The sequence below is a fragment of the Primulina eburnea genome, chromosome 4, assembly GCF_022965805.1.
Source record: "Primulina eburnea isolate SZY01 chromosome 4, ASM2296580v1, whole genome shotgun sequence".
Lineage (NCBI taxonomy): Eukaryota > Viridiplantae > Streptophyta > Magnoliopsida > Lamiales > Gesneriaceae > Primulina > Primulina eburnea.
Window position 1 is genome coordinate 2,391,032 of NC_133104.1, and position 18,586 is coordinate 2,409,617.

General features: G+C 36.4%; 2 protein-coding genes and 1 pseudogene across 2 annotated transcripts; 1 reads left to right on the forward strand and 2 right to left on the reverse strand.

Moving 5' to 3' along the window:
* Positions 1-947: 947 nt before the first annotated feature.
* Positions 948-3,970, forward strand: LOC140830578 (ACT domain-containing protein ACR4-like). The gene is made up of 8 exons (XM_073193967.1): positions 948-1,182; positions 1,718-1,791; positions 1,894-1,939; positions 2,022-2,136; positions 2,232-2,299; positions 2,378-2,974; positions 3,066-3,170; positions 3,455-3,970. The coding sequence occupies exons 2-8, from the start codon at positions 1,745-1,747 to the stop codon at positions 3,794-3,796; spliced, it is 1,320 nt and encodes a 439-aa protein (XP_073050068.1). The 5' UTR covers positions 948-1,182; positions 1,718-1,744; the 3' UTR covers positions 3,797-3,970.
* A 1,872-nt stretch (positions 3,971-5,842) lies between these two features.
* Positions 5,843-10,576, reverse strand: LOC140829593 (uncharacterized). The gene is made up of 6 exons (XM_073192908.1): positions 9,117-10,576; positions 8,526-8,957; positions 7,873-8,096; positions 6,801-7,248; positions 6,564-6,734; positions 5,843-6,476 (listed from the first exon to the last, which is right to left on the reverse strand). Exons 1-6 carry the CDS (start codon positions 10,574-10,576, stop codon positions 5,843-5,845), a joined length of 3,369 nt encoding a protein of 1,122 aa, XP_073049009.1.
* A 3,176-nt stretch (positions 10,577-13,752) lies between these two features.
* On the reverse strand, positions 13,753-16,802 carry LOC140829594 (uncharacterized; annotated as a pseudogene).
* Between the last annotated feature and the right edge of the window lie 1,784 nt (positions 16,803-18,586).

An 18,586-nucleotide genomic window follows, 5' to 3' on the forward strand; every position in this document is an offset into this window, starting at 1 on the left:
AGGTATCATCAATCATGTGATGTAAATTTACATTTAAAAGTTCAATACTCATACTTATATTTTATTTAAGGCGAAGAAATTGAAAATTTCGGTTAAACTGAAATAATCGAATTATATCATAATATTTTACTTTATTAATTTATTTTTTATTTTCAATTGTGAAAATTGATGGAGGTATGACACACACCTTTTCTATGTAAAATCATAATTATAATTTATATAAGATTTTTTTAATTTTAGAGCGTGTCTCATGTGAGATCGTATCAAGCATCTTAATCTATGAGACGGATCAACCATACGGATATTCACAATAAAAAGTAGTACCCTTAACATAAAAAGTAATATTTTTTCATGAATTACCCAAATAAGAAAGCCGTCTCACAAATACGACCCGTGCGACCGTCTCACGCAAGTTGTTGCCTTTATTTTATTAAATACTTAATTTCATGTTAAGTTTAATAATAATTGATAGAAATTAGTGAGGGGTCATAATGCAATTTGAGAGGGGTAATATTGAAGATAAGTTGTTGCAATTTTAAGAAAAAAAATTTGGTGTAAAGGTAATTTGAAAATAAAATATGATGTCCTCTAGTGTAAGATTCTTTATATAATAATATAGATAAATTTGATTATTATTTAATTATGGGAATCCACCACTTGGCCACTAAATTAGATTAAGCCCTTTTAGGAACCAACCCCACAAGCCTTCTAAAAAATTTATTACTAACCTCTTACATTACAAATGTATGCTTTCATTTTACCCTTGAAGCACGTGTGGTTTTATTGCGAAAGGTTATCATTGTACAAATGCCCCTCCACCTTCTTGGGTTTTGTGGTTTTTTCATGGTAAATGTATGCGTAGAGACTCGGGCCTGAAATTTCCATGAGACGCTGAAATCAGAATTTACCCGACACCAACCTACTATAAATACATACACACAACACACGCATATCCACGCATACTAGATGTGAAAGTGAGAGCCTATTTCGTATAATCTGAGAAAGCATCGCGGTGTCCATAGATTTCCACTTTCTTGATTCACACTCTGTTTATGTTTATGTTCTGTGTTATATTTGCGGGAGCCAGAGTCACATGTATTGAGGCTTGATTTTTCATTCTGTTTAGTTTACTTCAAGGTCGTGTTGTTTTAGAGAATCAAGAATCCTCAAGAATTCTAAAGGGTATGCTTCATTTTTATCTGTCTATTTATTGCGATCCCCTGCTCTTTATTTGGTCTCTTTTTAGGCTCTTTAGTTTCCTATCTTTGATTTATTTACTTTGAATTTTCTTGATTTGTGTTGTTTTAATTGAGTTCTACGTTGTTCCTTGTTCTGTTTCTTGCGACTTCATGTTCCCCGATATTTTATTGTTCTTGTAATTTTATTTTGTAAACTTCTCGTCACTGTATTAGTTAAGCTGTTTATTTTAATCTCTTTTTTGGGTCCTTGTATTCGGTGGTGGGTTTCTGGTTTTGTCGGAATTTTGAGGCGGAGGTTGAACTGTGTTTTCTTGATTTAGTTGTGTCTAGCCTGCGATTGATCGGTTTTTCACACCTACATGTGTGTGAGTTGTGTGCTCTAAAGATCCGTTTTTTGGGCAATCATGCGTTTGATGGGCTATGCCTTGACATTTCAGAATCATTGTTCAATCATTTTTTGGCATGTTCTTGGAGACAAATCCAATCTTGCTGTATCTAAAGTTTGATTATTTTCCCAGACTATTCGGCGAGTGAATACTCGAAACATGGACGATGAATATGAGAAGTTTATCAGGAGAATGAACCCTCCAATGTATTATCTCTCTGCTATTCAATTTCGTATGAGTTAGCTTAGTTCAGTTCCTCCTTTTCCTATGTTTTAACACTTAATATCACTCTCCTCACCTCTTGCCAGAGTTGTGATCGATAACGAATCCTGCACAAACGCAACTATCATTCAGGTATGCATCTGTTTGATCCTTTTTTGGCCTTTCATGCTGGTTTTATAAGAGATTTTCTGCTAATTTTTATCTTTTAATGAAGGTGGATAGTGCTAACAAATATAGAATTCTTCTTGAAGTCGTACAAGTTCTTACTGATCTCAATCTTACTATAACCAAAGCTTATATATGCTCCGATGGTGGATGGTTCATGGATGGTAACAATATTTTGTTTATTTGATATCGAAAACTTAATTTACGTTTCCTGGATGGCGTTGAGATGTAATCTTGAGCAGTTTTACCCCCCTTTCAGTTTTCAATGTCACTGACCAAGATGGACACAAGATAACTGATGAAGGGACTCTAAATTATATTGAAAAGGTTAAATTTGTGTTGAAATTTTCGAAACTTCCTTTGTGTACTTTTACCAATCCATATGGACTATTCATGTTGTTTCAGTCACTCGGCTCCGATTCCTGCTTCGCGACATCTAGAAGAACATCAGTCGACATGAAAACAGGGGTGGAACATACGTCCATCGAGTTAATAGGAAGTGATAGACCAGGGCTACTTTCTGAAGTTAGTGCAATTCTCACCCAACTCAAATGTAACGTGGTTAATGCCGAGGTGTGGACGCATAACTCTCGTGCAGCCGCCGTTATGCATGTAACAGACGAAAAAACGGGGGGTGCGGTAACAGATCCCGACAGGCTAACCATGGTTAAGCGCCGTTTATGTCCTTTGCTAAAGGGTGGTAACAGCTATAGGAAAGCTATAACTGTGGTATCCAATGGTGTCACTCACACGGCTAGAAGGCTTCACCAAATGCTGTTCGATGACAGAGATTACGAACAGATGCGCGATGATTATTCGCTGAACGATAAAGAAATCCCGCAAGTTAATGTCGTAAACTGGCACGATAAAGACTACTCTGTGGTGACAATCCAGTGCAAGGATAGGCCGAAGCTTCTTTTTGATATAGTGTTTACTCTGACAGATATGCAATATGTGGTTTTCCATGGAAATGTCGAGGCCATGGGAACCGAAGCTCATCAGGTATACTATTTATGACCCATACGATTGGCACCCACTACCCACAAATGGTTTTACAATGTCTGAAAAATGTTTTTGTTTCTCGCATTTGAAGGAATATTGCATAAGGCATATAGATGGATCCCCGGTGAAATCGGATGCCGAAAGGCAAAGGGTGATTCAGTGTCTTGAAGCAGCAATACAAAGAAGAGTATCTGAAGTAAGAACAGATAATGTTTTTGCTGAACTTTTCGGCAGTTGCTTTAATTCGTATATTGCAGCTTATCGTTTCACTGCTATAAAGGCTAGTCGACACTATCAAGTTATTGAAGAAATTTTGGATTACATATGCCATCACATTCTGTTTGATTCTTGTTTAGAGTTCACATTTTAACCCATACTATCTTCCACAAGTTCGCATGTTTTCTTATCATATCGCTTCATAGGAAACAACTATGTTTTCTTGCATTAATTTAACCCGTTTTGTGTTCTGTTCATCACAAGGGATTGAAGCTAGAACTACGCACGACAGATAGAGTCGGCCTATTGGCCGATGTAACCCGTATTCTCCGTGAGAATAGCTTATCAGTAACTCGAGCAGAAGTGACAACAAGAGCAGGCAAAGCAATCAACTCGTTCTATGTTCGTTGCACGTCGGGGTACCCGGTCGACCCCAAGATCATAGATTCCATCCGGAAAACGATAGGGCAAACTAAAGTTAGAGTTAAAGGGTGCCCCGATGAGTCAAATCCATCCCCTCAGGAATCTCCCACCAGATTCTTGTTTGGTGGTCTTTTCAAATCAAGATCTCTCTGTAACTTCGGTTTGGTTAGGTCCTATGCTTGAAAGATGACATACACAGTTGAGTTTATATACACATGTGTGTGTGTGTGTTTGTTGTTTTGAATAACATGTTAGACTGTAAATTTGAGGCTGACACTCTTGTCCATAATCCAACCTCGAATCATTTGTACAGAACAATTCCTTCATGTAATGTAATTGATTTAAAAAGTTGATGCATGCTTGTATGTTTTAGATTAATTTTAGAATCGAATTTGGATTATTTAATATATCAATAATCTCTTATCAAGCACGTCAAACAATCTCTAAGCATACTAGAATGTTCAAAAATTGAAGAAGTACTATTTCTCAATTAAAAAAATTAAATATCTAAATTTCCAAGAGAAAATCAATATTAAGTATCTAATGGAATCATGTACTTTGGATGGTTTAATTGTGATTAGTGATTGAACAATATTGGAATTGAAGCATGACCTAACCAACCTTTTACCTTTATATTTGTTTATGGGTTTGGCGGCCGTCAAATAATTTCACAACTCAACCTTATTGTTTACTATGATAACAATTATTATTATTATTATAGTAAGATTTACAAATACCATAGGACCATATTATATTTTAACTGTCTGAAAATTATCGATTAAAGGTATGTTTGGTGTGGGTTATAATAAATGATAGATTGTTAAACTTACGTTTGTCTCATTTTTTATGGGCCCAACTAATCAAGAAGTTCATGATAAAAAAAAACATATTTGATTGAAAATGCATCATATTGTTTTGGTGGGATTGACAATCCAATTCCTAAAATATAGCATAAATTATCATTTTACTCACAAAAGACTCAACATGAGAGATCTACAATTTTAGATATGCTCTCGGCTCAGGTTTTAGGAAATCAAAAATTAATATTCTTTGATGGTTTATATATTTTTTTATTTGCACATCACATAAATAATTTAAAATTTTAAAAATAGAGAAAAAAATAATTAGAAATAAAAATTAAAAATGAGATAAAACGCAAAATCATATTCATTTTTATTGAAAAATAAATTATCAGATAAATACATAATCTATAATTTAAAATTTTATAAAATATTTATTTATTAACAGAACACATGATTTTGAAAACACACAAATATCATTTTATATACCAAATTGTCATCAATGCTAGTTTAGTGTATTTTTGTCTCAACAACAAAAATTGTAAAATTTATCATACTCATTAAAATCTTACCACAAAACATGATTTATCACAACACATTATATATCCTGTGGGGGCCCGTGCTCCTAATTAACGTTTAATAACCAAACAACCAGGATTTATTAACGTAAACAGCGAAAGCGATTAAAAATTTTCCATTTTGGGCCTACAGAAATTTCGGCATGACCTATTCTACAGTATCGAAACACCTAATTATTGAACACTAAAATTCGAAAATCCGATTATATATTTCTGAATTTTCGAAATTAATCCCAAATAAATTCCGAAAATCTGATAGATACCTCAAATCGGCTCAATTATCGTACCTACAATCAATAACAGAACAATTATCAATATTGGTACCAAATTTAACCCAGCAAAAATACACAACCTTGCGGGAATCCTGATTTGTACCTCAATATATCTACCAAAACGAAGCTTATGACATAGGGAACAAAAACCCTCAGTCAATTTCCGAATTCCGGCGACGTACGGGCGGCAATTCGACGGAGAAAAGGGATACGGGTTTTCGAACAGGGTCGAGAAACCTTTCAATATGGGTACCAAAACGTAGCCCTCGTCGAGAAGATTCCAAAACTATGCTTACTTTCGAAAATCGATGACCGACGGTGGAGTTACGGGCGGTCAAAGGCGGAAAAATCGTTTGACTTTCACGGACAGAAGTTACGGGAGCTTTCTGATTCTTTCTTTTACTTTCTGCACATGATTTTATATTATTTAATTAATTAATAAAACAAATGGGCTGGGCTTGGGTGTTTACATTTGGGCTTTGAGGGGAAATGGGCTCTCACATTCTCCCCTACTAATAAAAGATTTCGTCCTCGAAATCTAGCATACACAACATTTATACAAAAGTGATTTATAAACATTTACCACTGATAGTACATAGGGAAATCAGAATACATGGAATAATTTATTACATTTTCAAACAAATGAGGCCATTCCTGACGCATCTTAGCCTCTAATTCCCATGTAGCTTCTTCTCTCCCATGTCTACTCCACTGCACCATAACCAATGGAATCGTCTTATTCCTCAGTTGCTTCACTTTGCGATCAAGAATTTGCACTGGATGCTCAACATAGCTAAGGGAACTATCCAACTCCACCTCATCAGTCCTCAAGACATGAGAAGGATCTGGCTCATACTTTCGTAACATAGATACATGAAACACATCATGTATCGCAGACAAACTCTGCGGCAAGTCCAAACGATAAGCCAACGTGCCAATCCTCTCAACAATCGCATATGGACCAATATAACGCGGAGCTAGCTTCCCTTTGCGCCCAAATCTCATAGTACCACGAAACGGTGATACTTTCAAGAAAACCTGATCGCCAACCTGAAATTCTAAAGGCCTACGCCTTTTATTAGCATAGCTGGCTTGACGATCTTGAGCTGCTTTCATTCTTTTCCTGATCATTTCAACCTTGTCTTTCATTTCTTGAATAAATTCTGGCATTGACATCTGTCTTTCTCCTACATCTTCCCAGCATATCGGAGATCTACATTTTCTACCGTACAAGGCTTCAAATGGTGCCATTCCGATGGTTGCTTGGAAGCTGTTATTGTAAGAGAATTCAACAAGTGACAATGATTCCTGCCAACCACCCCTGAAATCCATCACGACTGCTCGCAACATGTCCTCGAGTGTCTGAATGGTCCTTTCAGACTGACCATCTGTCTGTGGGTGATATGCAGTACTCATCGCCAACTTTGAACCCAATGCTGATTGCAATCTACCCCAAAACTTCGAAGCAAACCTGGGATCACGATCTGATACTATGGTTACAGGCACACCATGCAATCTCACCACATGATCGATGTACATTTTCGCCATTTTCTTATAAGTACAAGTACGATCATAAGGAATAAAATGGGCTGATTTAGATAATCTATCCACAATCACCCAAATCGCATCACAACCACGATTAGAAAGAGGTAGGTGTGTCACAAAATCCATAGCAATATGCTCCCAATTCCACTGTGGCACTTCAAGACTATGTAACATACCACCAGGTCTCATTCTCTCAGCTTTAACCTGTTGGCACGTCAAACATCTAGCCACAAAGTCAGAAATGTCTTTCTTCATACCTTCCCACCAGTAATGAGATTTCAAGGTATGATACATCTTTCTGATTCCAGGATGAACACTGTGCCGACTACAATGAGCTTCACGAAGTATAGATTCTTTCAAATCTATCAAATTCGGAACCACAAGTCTACCATTATAGCGCAGACATCCATCTGAAGCAACACTGAACTTGTCTGATTGACCTGTCTGAGTCAATTCTTTCAATCTATGAACATGCGGATCAGTTCTCTGTGCTGCTTTGATTTTAGAAACAATCTGTGGTTCAACTTGAATAGATGAAACTATAAAGTAGTCGCCCTTAGACTGATAAGTCCATCCTGAAGTTCCCAAATGCTCATGAACTTTTGAAATAGTCAAAGATGTCAACATTTTAGGCTGAACCTTTCTGCTCAAAGCATCTGCAACTTGATTCATTCGTCCTGGCTGGTACTGAATCTCACAATCAAAGTCTTTAAGCAATTCCAACCATCAACGCTGTCTCATATTCAAGTCAGACTGTGTGAAAAGATACTTCAGACTCTTGTGATTAGAATAAATCACAAACTGTTCTCCGTACAGATAATGACGCCATATCTTCAATGCAAACACAATGGCAGCTAACTCCAAATCATGAACTGGATATCGAGTCTCATGTGGCTTCAACTGACGAGATGCATATGCAATCACTCGCCCATTTTGCATCAAAACACAACCCAGTCCATTTAGAGAAGCATCTGTACAAACAACAAATCCACCTGAGCCTGAAGGCAAGGCTAGCACGGGAGATGTGGTCAACTTTTCTTTCAAAGTCCGGAAACTAGACTCACATTCTGCAATCCACACAAAACGTCGATCTTTCTGTGTCAACTGGGTCATAGGCCTAGCTATTCTAGAAAATCCTTCAATGAAACGCCTATAATACCCAGCTAATCCCAAAAAGCTTCGAATTTCAGACACATTGGTTGGTTTAGGCCAATTAATAACAGCTTCGACTTTACTAGGATCAACAGATACTCCTTGTGCTGATATAACATGGCCCAAAAATAAAACTCTGTCCAACCAGAACTCACACTTAGAAAATTTGGCATACAACTGCGCTTCTCTAAGTGTTTGGAGAACTAGTGTCAAATGTTTTTCGTGCTCTTTCTTTGACTTGGAATAAATCAAGATATCATCAATAAAAACGATAACGAATTTATCGATGAATTCTCGGAATACACGGTTCATTAAATCCATAAACACTGCGGGTGCATTAGTCAAACCGAAAGGCACAACTAAGAATTCGTAGTGTCCATAACGTGTCCGAAATGCTGTCTTAGGAACATCTTCTTCTCGGACTCTAAGCTGATGATAGCCGGAACGAAGGTCAATCTTGGAATACACAGAAGTACCCTGCAACTGATCAAACAAGTCGTCAATACGCGCCAGAGGATACTTATTCTTCACAGTAGCCCGGTTCAACTGCCGATAATCGACGCACATTCTCATCGTTCCGTCTTTCTTCTTTACGAACAATACTGGAGCTCCCCAAGGCGACATACTTGGTCTGATATAGCCTTTCTCCAGTAAATCCTGAAGTTGTTCTTTGAGTTCTTTCAACTCTGTCGGAGCTAAACGATATGGTGCTCTAGATATAGGATTTGTCCCTGGCATCAATTCAATGCTAAGATCTATTTCCCTTTGAGGCGGAAAACCCGGAATCTCATTAGGAAATACATCAGGAAAATCCTTGACAACGGGAATGTCTGAAACTTTCAATTGTTCTTCCCGTGTTGCATCAAGAGCATAGATCAAAAATCCTTCGTTGCCGATTGACAACAATCTGAACATTTCCATTGCAGATACTAATGGAATTCGAGACTGTGAATCATAACCATAAAAATTCCATTTGCTGCCATAATACGGTCTAAATCTGACAATTCCATGGAAACAGTCCACAGTAGCTCGATAATTCGTCAATATATCCATACCGAGGATACAATCGAAATCAGACATGTCTAACTTGATTAGATTAGTTATCATAATATTATCCTCAAATCTAATCACACAATTTATGACTATCTCACGAGACATCAAGTATACACCGGCAGGAGTAGCCACAGACACAGTATCCAACAACGGAATAGTAGCAATCTCATGCTCATCAACAAATGCAGCAGATAAAAATGAATGAGATGCTCCAGTGTCTATCAATATACGTGCAGGATAATCGAAAACATAGCAAATACCTGCAATAACTCCGCCTGGTGCATCCTGGGCCTGGTCCTGAGTCAAAGCATGGACTTGAGCTTGCTGCGGCCCTGGAAATGGTTGCTGAATAGGACCTCTAGGAGGTGGATAACCGGATTGCTGAAATGACTGGGTAGGAGCATATGGTCTAAAGACTGGTCCACGGGGAACTTGTCCAGACTGTTGTGGCTGAAATTGCTGTCTTTGTGCATTAGGGCATACTCTGGCAAAATGCCCAACTTGACCACAAACGTAACAAGATCCCTGTACTCCTACACATTGGGAACTAAAATGTCGACCACCACATCGGTCACAATGCACAGTGCTAGACGACCCAACCGAACCTCCTCCTCGTGCACTTCCTGAACTGGAAGAGCTGGATTGAGACTTCTTCTTGAATTGCTTTCCTTTTACCTTGTACCTCTGCTGTTTGGGTTGTTGGTATGACTGTACAGGCTGATATGGAGGTAAATCCACTGGCATTGACATACTACTACCAGATCCCTGAGAACCAGATGATGGACCTGGCTGTGGGTCTCCTCTGAGCAAACTTGCTTCAATTTTCCTCGCCTTTTCCACTGCTTGAATATACGTATTAGACGATCCAGTCATTACCAAAGTATGAACAGTCCGTTGCAACCCATGCAGAAAACGTGATAGTTTAGCCTGATCATTCCTAGCAACATGTGGAACATAGGGCAAAAGAGCAGAAAACTGTGAAGCATATTCCACCACTGATTTGTTTCCCTGCACCAACTGATTGAACTCTTCTTCTTTAGCAGCATAATATGACGGTGGTGCATATTCTTGGGTAAAGTGAGCACGAAATGCATCCCAAGTAATAATTTCACCAGAGTCCTTCATTGCTTCCTCTGTGGCTTCCCACCAGAGTTGTGCTCGGTCTTTCAGTTGGTAGATGGCAAGCTTCAATTTAATATCTTGGGAATACACCATCAAATTAAATAGATGATTTATGCTTTTCAGCCAGCCTGCTGCTTTTTCTCCGCTCTCGTTGCCAAAGAATTTTGGAGGACGTAATTCTTGGAACTGCGAAATTATTAACTGCATTCCTCCAACTTTCTGTGTCAGCTGTTCCACTTCTTGCTCAATCACTGCCTGTCTAGCTCCAGGTCTTTCAGGTCGAGGAGGTTCTTGGTACACTTCTTCTTCAATGTTTTGAGCGACTTGTCCTCGAGGTCGACCACGTCTACCTCTAATGATATCAGCAAGTCCTCGAACATTTTGTGCCTCAGATTCTTGCGCTATTTCCTTCCCTTTTCTACCTCTTCCTCCAGGTGCCATTCTACAAGACACGAGGATTAAATACACAGGCAGATAACAGGTAAAAGAAATTAATGGGCAATTTCTAAACTACATATCATGCCTAATCAGCTAATCGTCAGGCAAATTCAAAGAAATCACACCAAATAATTCAAATAAGAGCAAATAGTCAAACACATGCACAATCATGTTATTTGTGTCTAGACTCAAGTGCCCTAGACTCTAATTCGAGCATATCCCAGTTACGCTCTGATACCAACTGTGGGGGCCCGTGCTCCTAATTAACGTTTAATGATCAAACAACCAGGATTTATTAACGTAAATAGCGAAAGCGATTAAAAATTTTCCATTTTGGGCCTACAGAAATTTCGGCATGACCTATTCTACAGTATCGAAACACCTAATTATTGAACACTAAAATTCGAAAATCCGATTATATATTTCTGAATTTTCGAAATTAATCCCAAATAAATTCCGAAAATCTGATAGATACCTCAAATCGGCTCAATTCTCGTACCTACAATCAATAACATAACAATTATCAATATTGGTACCAAATTTAACCCAGCAAAAATACACAACCTTGCGGGAATCCTGATTTGTACCTCAATATATCTACCAAAACGAAGCTTATGACATAGGGAACAAAAACCCTCAGTCAATTTCCGAATTCCGGCGACGTACGGGCGGCAATTCGACGGAGAAAAGGGATACGGGTTTTCGAACAGGGTCGAGAAACCTTTCAATATGGGTACCAAAACGTAGCCCTCGTCGAGAAGATTCCAAAACTATGCTTACTTTCGAAAATCGATGACTGACGGTGGAGTTACGGGCGGTCAAAGGCGGAAAAATCGTTTGACTTTCACGGACAGAAGTTACGGGAGCTTTCTGATTCTTTCTTTTACTTTCTGCACATGATTTTATATTATTTAATTAATTAATAAAACAAATGGGCTGGGCTTGGGTGTTTACATTTGGGCTTTGAGGGGAAATGGGCTCTCACATATCCTCACCTTGAGTTTTTGACATCAATCCAATTAGTTATTTTATCCTACGCACCAAACATAGCTTAAATTTTAAACGACCGGTGAATCATAATTTAATTAATATTTAAATATTTGATTACTTCGTGCTTTCGTTGGTGGATTGCATTGCCTGATCACATTTGGATATACTTGAGCAAACATGGAAAATTGCTTAGAAACTTCCTAATTCGTGACATCCTCAACTCCCTTGGTTATTATTCGATATATTTATTATTATTATTATTATTATTATTATTATTATATTTTGTGTATTCAGCGTGTTGAGACTTGAGCGCCGCTGAAGCGACACCACTTATTAGATGTATAATTTTGATATTTTTGTTTAGATTATTTATGTTTGAGTTATACCATGATACATAGGTTTTGGGAGCCATATATATAAAACACGGGTGACATAATTTTTTTAAATTTTTTATATATATTAATTTTAGATAATTTGATATTAGTTCGGGCGACTCAATTTAAAAAATTAAAAAATTTCATAGTTTAAAATCATAACGTGGATAGATTAATAATCCTGACTCCGTCATTAATTGTGCGCCACTCCAGGAATGTCTAGGCATTCAGAAAATGTTTGTAATTACGTTGATGCGTGTGCCGACAGCTGCTACTATTAAACATGAGAGTACGTAAAGAAAAAAAAGCAGTACATCTTTTTGCAACTCAAGTTAATTTAATTATTGTGAGAATATAAAATTTAAAATAACATAAATAATTATTTAATCAAAACTTAAATCTTAATTTTAACTAATTTCTTTTAATGATACGATATTGTGTCGACATCAAAGTGTGGAGAATAAAAGTCAACGTTACTTTACTAGTTTACTTCTACATTGTACCACATTATATATATTAAGGGAGATTTGCGTTTAAATCTCTAAATCCAAACATTAGTTTGTGTTCAGTTTTTGTCCGATAAAAAAAATTTATGTCGTCTCTGATCACACAAAACCTATTTTTTCACTTTATAAAGCCACACGTGTTTTCTCGTACAAAATTTGATAAAAAACATTAAAAATCTGATATTACTATATTATATTTAAGTAATAATTGTTTCATATCTGATACAAAAGATATCATATTAATATCAATATTTGTTATACTTCTTTGAGTACTCAAATAACATATTAGTACTATATCTGAAAGAATTGATACTGAAATATAGTATATTAGTACCACATTTATAAAGTTTTATGATGATTTTCATCCGAAAAAATAATTTATTAATATTAATACTTGTTATATATGTTTGAGTATTATAAATCATACATTAGTATTAGATCAGAAACATATGATACTTGAATATCATATATTAGTACTTTATATAGTTTCAATGTTTTGCATCGATTTTCATTTGAGAAAAGAAGTGTCATTAATACCAATAATTATTATACATATTTGGGTACTAAAAATCATATATTATTGTCACACATGCTATTCAAATATCATATAATCGTACAAAATTTTCAATATTTTGTATCGAATTTCATCATAAAAAACACACATAAATCCAAGGAGTATAAAAACATTATTTTTAATAAGATATTTTTGAATTTTGTTGTTGTTGAATAGTAACTTAATACAGATTTATCGATCATTAGTTTAACTTTCACTGCGTATGGGTACGCTCGCAACCCAGATTCGCATTAAAAAAATATTAAAAGTCGAAATAAATTCTGAAAATTAAAATTCATTAACATTACTGGAAAACAAATGTCCAATCCCGAGGTCCCCCAAGTCCTTTCAAGTTCTCTCCCGATTCTTTACGTTCCAAATCCAGTCTTCCGAAAATCACATCTCATTGAAAATTGTATAATATAAAACCTTTCACGGCCCGAACCCGTAATACCTGCTTATATAATATAAGTAATGTAAAATGTGAATAATAGTGAATACCTTTAATATTACATTGAATAACTTCGAATTGGCAAAAACTTGTGTGAGACGGGCTCACGGGTCGTATGTGTGAGACAGATCTCTTATTTGGGTCATCCATGAAAAAGTATTACTTTTTATGCTAAGAGTATTACTTTATATTGTGAATATGGGTAGGGTTGACCCGTCTCACGGATTAAAATCCGTGAGACGGTCTCACATGAGACTTACTCCTTTGAATTAACGGAAGTTCTTAGGTAGAAATTAGGCCAGAAATTCCTCAAATTATAAAACAATGAAATCAATACTTTGCCAGGTCTTTTCAACTTATCTCCGACTCTTTACATTCCAATCTACTTAATACCACTCAGTGGAAATTGCTCCAAGTTTCAAAAGAATCATCAGATCTGCGCCTATATAATTAATAAACCCTTCCAAGTTCCATCCTCAGTTTTATCCTCAAATAGGACTCAAGAATCTGTTCAGCAGAATTACACAAACAATGGGTGCCTCCGAAAGCCGCGAAGATGCTTCGACATGCCAGAAAACAGAAGAAAAGAGGGATGAGTTGATAAAGAACATAGCAGCATTGGCAGCCTTATCCTTGGCTGCCTGGGGTTTGTCCAAACTTCTCGAGCCGGAGAGGAAGACGATGAAAGCGCCAGGGAGGGATTACAGGATTTTTAGGGACGATTTTGAGCGTGATCCCGCTGATCATTTTCGCCGTCTTCGCTAATGATAACTGAAGTTGCATGCAATATCTTATGTTTGATTTCTGCATGGATGATAATATTCGGTACTATTTCAAGTATTTCGTTCCTGGTTGATTATTTTAGTTTGATGTTAAGTTGTATGAGTTTTGTGTGATGTTTCAACTGTTAGTAAATTCAGTCTTTATTTTAATGCTATGAACTATTTAAAATACGAATGCTGATTAATTTTATTTCTAACAAACACGTACAACTTACATGACAACAATCAGTGATTATTACATGACAACAATAAGTGATTATCAGAAGAATGAACCCTCCAAGGTATTATCCATCCGGGCTTGTTCTTCTCCTTCGCATCCAACAATAAGTGATTATACTTGCGCATTTCACGTGCAGCACCTTTAGCTTCCTGTTTTAAGCGTTTCTTCAGTTTTTCCTCTCAGCTCGCTCACGATCTGGTTTGTAATCTCTTCCTTTCACAAAGCTGCACGTGAAATATCAAGAACCATAAACATTTTAATCGATGGCTATCATTCTCTATATTTTGTGGCAGAGAGAAAATGAGGTCAGATATAAAGATATACTTTTCTTCAAACTTCGGAACTTCTGTTTTGACGATCTTCTGCTTTTCCAACGTAGAGGATGTCGTAGCAAGTAGGTTTCTTGAGATTTGTTTTTTATGTGTTTGATGGCTTCTTTGATTTCAACCTTCAATGCATCTGGGATGTGATCTTGTTCTGCCAGTTGAAGTAATAATTGGGAGACTGGTGAAAATATCTCCGGGAAGGGTTTGAATCCTTCGGATTAGCTGACAAACCTTTCAGAGTTGCTATACTCGAAAAAAGTACGCTGACCCTGCGTGTAAATGGACTTCATTATCATATAGAGAACAGCTTCCAGACAAGAACATCGTAGGTTGGATATGCTACGATGAATGTAAAAGTGTCACCAAAACCCTTGCATAAAAGTGGAGCCATCATTTTAATATTTCATTCTTCTGATATTAGTTAACAATGATAAATAGAGCTGAAATAAAATTGGAGCTTGGTTCATGAAATATGCAGATCATACACGTATGTAGAGTCATGAAGAATTTAACGACCTGAAAATATCCGAAGTAAAAGACGGGGAATCAGCACGCGAGTCCATTGACATGAAGTCCAAGGAATTGATCTCTTCACCACGAACTTGCAGTCGGAGAAATGGTTTTAGTGCTTTCACTTCCATGAGACGACACAACTGTGTTGTAACAATATTATCAAACAGTGATTTCTTCGCCCAAGAACACAAATTGCGAGTCGGCAACCGTTCTACAAATTGTTCCATAGGTTAATGACAGAAATTACTGAAAGCAAACCTGTGAATCTTGACATACATGTTTATTATTAAGATCGCTGTCATTGGCATATATAGTTTCAATGAACAAAATTGCCTCGGGGCAGAGCTTTTGGGATTGTCTGCTGATCTGCAAAACAGTTATTCCAAGTATATAGTCATGATTAGGAAGAGAAAGCTAGGAGAAGTCTGGAATATGAAATAGTTTTCATGTAAAGGAACTGGTATCCAACCCACAGCAGCAAGACCGATAGCGCAATTGAAAAGTTACTTGTATGCCGCGACTGCGATTCTTCAAATGATACAGATCTAATACAGCATATCGACGTAAATCAAACAAGGGGAAAACAAACTCCAATAGGTATACTCACAGAAAGTAACATAGAGCATAAGAAGGATCCAATTGCAACATCCCGGCCAGAGATTATTCGACACCGCATGAGGTATTCAGACATCAACAAGATTGCTGGGATCACAACCGCATGACGGAAATCGGAGCATGGGAAAATCATGGACCATAACCTCCACAGAAAGAGTGTCTTCAGAGAAGATCAACAACTTTTCCCTGTCATGGATGAAGATTGAGGCATATGTAAGGAATAAAAATAATAAATGACAGGCCGATAAATCAGTAGCCAGATATCCACGAAAAAACGAAAATTTAAAATCATATATCAATAATATTACTTCACTTGTCAACCACAAAAACACAGACAATCCAAATATATTAAATTCATACTTGCATTTTCTTTCGATTCTCTGCAGCAACAGTTGCCAATGTTTTGTTTGCCTTTGCTTTCTGAAGACTTCTTCTGGTCTACGATATCCACCAGTTTGACACTACCATCTTTTCCTGCTTCTTCATCTTCTTCCTCGTTATCATAATCTTCTGATGCTTCTTCTTCATCATCCTCAAAATTAATGTCGATATTTTCATCATCACTTTTTTCCCAGTCTTTGAGAGATTGAGACTCCTCATCTTTGTCATGACTGTTGTCCTTCTTCGCTTCCCTCATCGTCATCTTCAGATTCCCAAGAACTCGTGCCATCTTCCCTCTCAAGATCTCTAGTATTTTCTTTTCTTGGAACCTCATCAATCCAGCCTACTTTAGGCTTTGATTTGACACTACGAGAGAAGGAATCACCAAGATCATCCCCAGATAAATGTTTCGGTCGCTTAGCAGATTCTTCATCATCCTCAGAAGTATCTCTATCTTCATCACTGGGGTTGTCGCCTGTCGGCACCAGCCATCCTCTTCCGACGCTCTTCCTACTTCCTAGCATATCAGGGTTTCATTTAATGAACTATATTTCATGAAAAATCAAGAAAATAAATTTCAAGGAAACGATTAAACTTTTTCATCGGCATGTTAATCGTCTCACAACGGTTGGATAAATAACTTTGGAGTTGTATATATGAGCTTGGATAATCCTCCTTAAGCTAGCTTTTGAGGTTGAGTTAGGTCCAAGTTTCAATCTTATCAGAGTCTGGGTTCTACCGTTACGTGTTAGACCGCCTATAATTAGGCCACTCGTTCTGTTCATAATTGGGTCATTTATAAACTCCACGCTCCAGATGTTCATTCCTAAGTGTGAGAGAGTTGTGTTAATCGTCCCACATCGATCGGATAAATATCGTCGGAATTATATATATGGACTTGGACAATCCTCTCCCTTGAGCAATTGAGTTAGGTCCAAATTTCAATCTTAACAGAAGATGATGACATTATCCAAGAGAAAACATGCGCACACACGAGCATTAGCAACTCAGATAAATCAGCACAGAACACAACCACACACTCCAAACACAAATATATGCTAATGGAAAGCATGAAAGACATAAATGAATTACAAAAACAACAAAAACGAAACCTTTAGCACGGAGAGAGAACGAGAGAGCCCAACGCGCCGTCGTTCCTCATCCTTTCGTTTTTTCCCCGATATATTGAATTTTCGACGCGACCATATGCTCTCAAACGGGTTATCTTTCTGAACTTTGCTTCTCTTCGCTAATGATTTTAAAACAAGCCAGCTGCTCTTGTTTTTCTTCTTCTTCGCCCTCCCTGAGCTGAATTATTTCGCCATTTTTGTCGATTTCCGGGATCGTAATATCCCTTTTAAGTTCAAATGTGATGAAAATCAAATCAAATTGGATGGAAAAAAATTATGAAAACGAGGGTTTTAGCAGAAATCGAAGCTCGCTGAATTCCAGTCAACTATGGCTTTGGGCACTCTGTAGAAGACGATGACTCAATTAGCTTTATTTGCGGGCTTTCTAAATGGGCCTGGGTCCTTATGTCTGATTCTAATTTTGTGGCTTTTGGAGAACGATCCAAAATACCCATACAGTCGAATTTTATTATATTTTATCCCAAGACTCTTAACCAATATATTAGATAAATTTAAAACTATATTTTTTGTGAGATTAATCGAATCTATTTTTAAATAAGTAAATTAATTGAAATATATTTTCATTGTATTATTGAATTAACCAAATATATACAATGTTAATTGTTCATTATACAATGAAAAATAAATTGTTTTTTTCTTTCAACCAACAACTATTAATATTAAAATCAAGAGAAAATTACAATTTTAGTGTTGTAAGTTGTCATGTTTTTTTTAAAATTTAATCCAATAAATTGTCAATATTTGGTTTTTCATCTAATAACTTGGATTATTTTGGTCATTTTCTCACCCCAAGGGTTGTATAGCTTATTTGACATTGATTATATATATCTTACATAACTCTTATAATGAGAATAAAACCTATAATATACAATTAAAATCTATCTAATCAAAGATAAAGGGAAAGTACAAGTTTTTTTATGTGATTTAGTAATATTAGGCATATTTTGTTTTATTAATTTCCCCTTTATTTATTTTTATATTTATTTTAATGAATGTGATATGTGTTTATTATTGAACAAGAGTTATGTATGAGAATATTATTATCAAATAAATAATATTATATGAATTGATGAATTATGATAGAAAAAAGTACCAGAACAAAAAAAATCGAGTTATTAGATGAAAACCAAACATTATCAAGTTATATGACT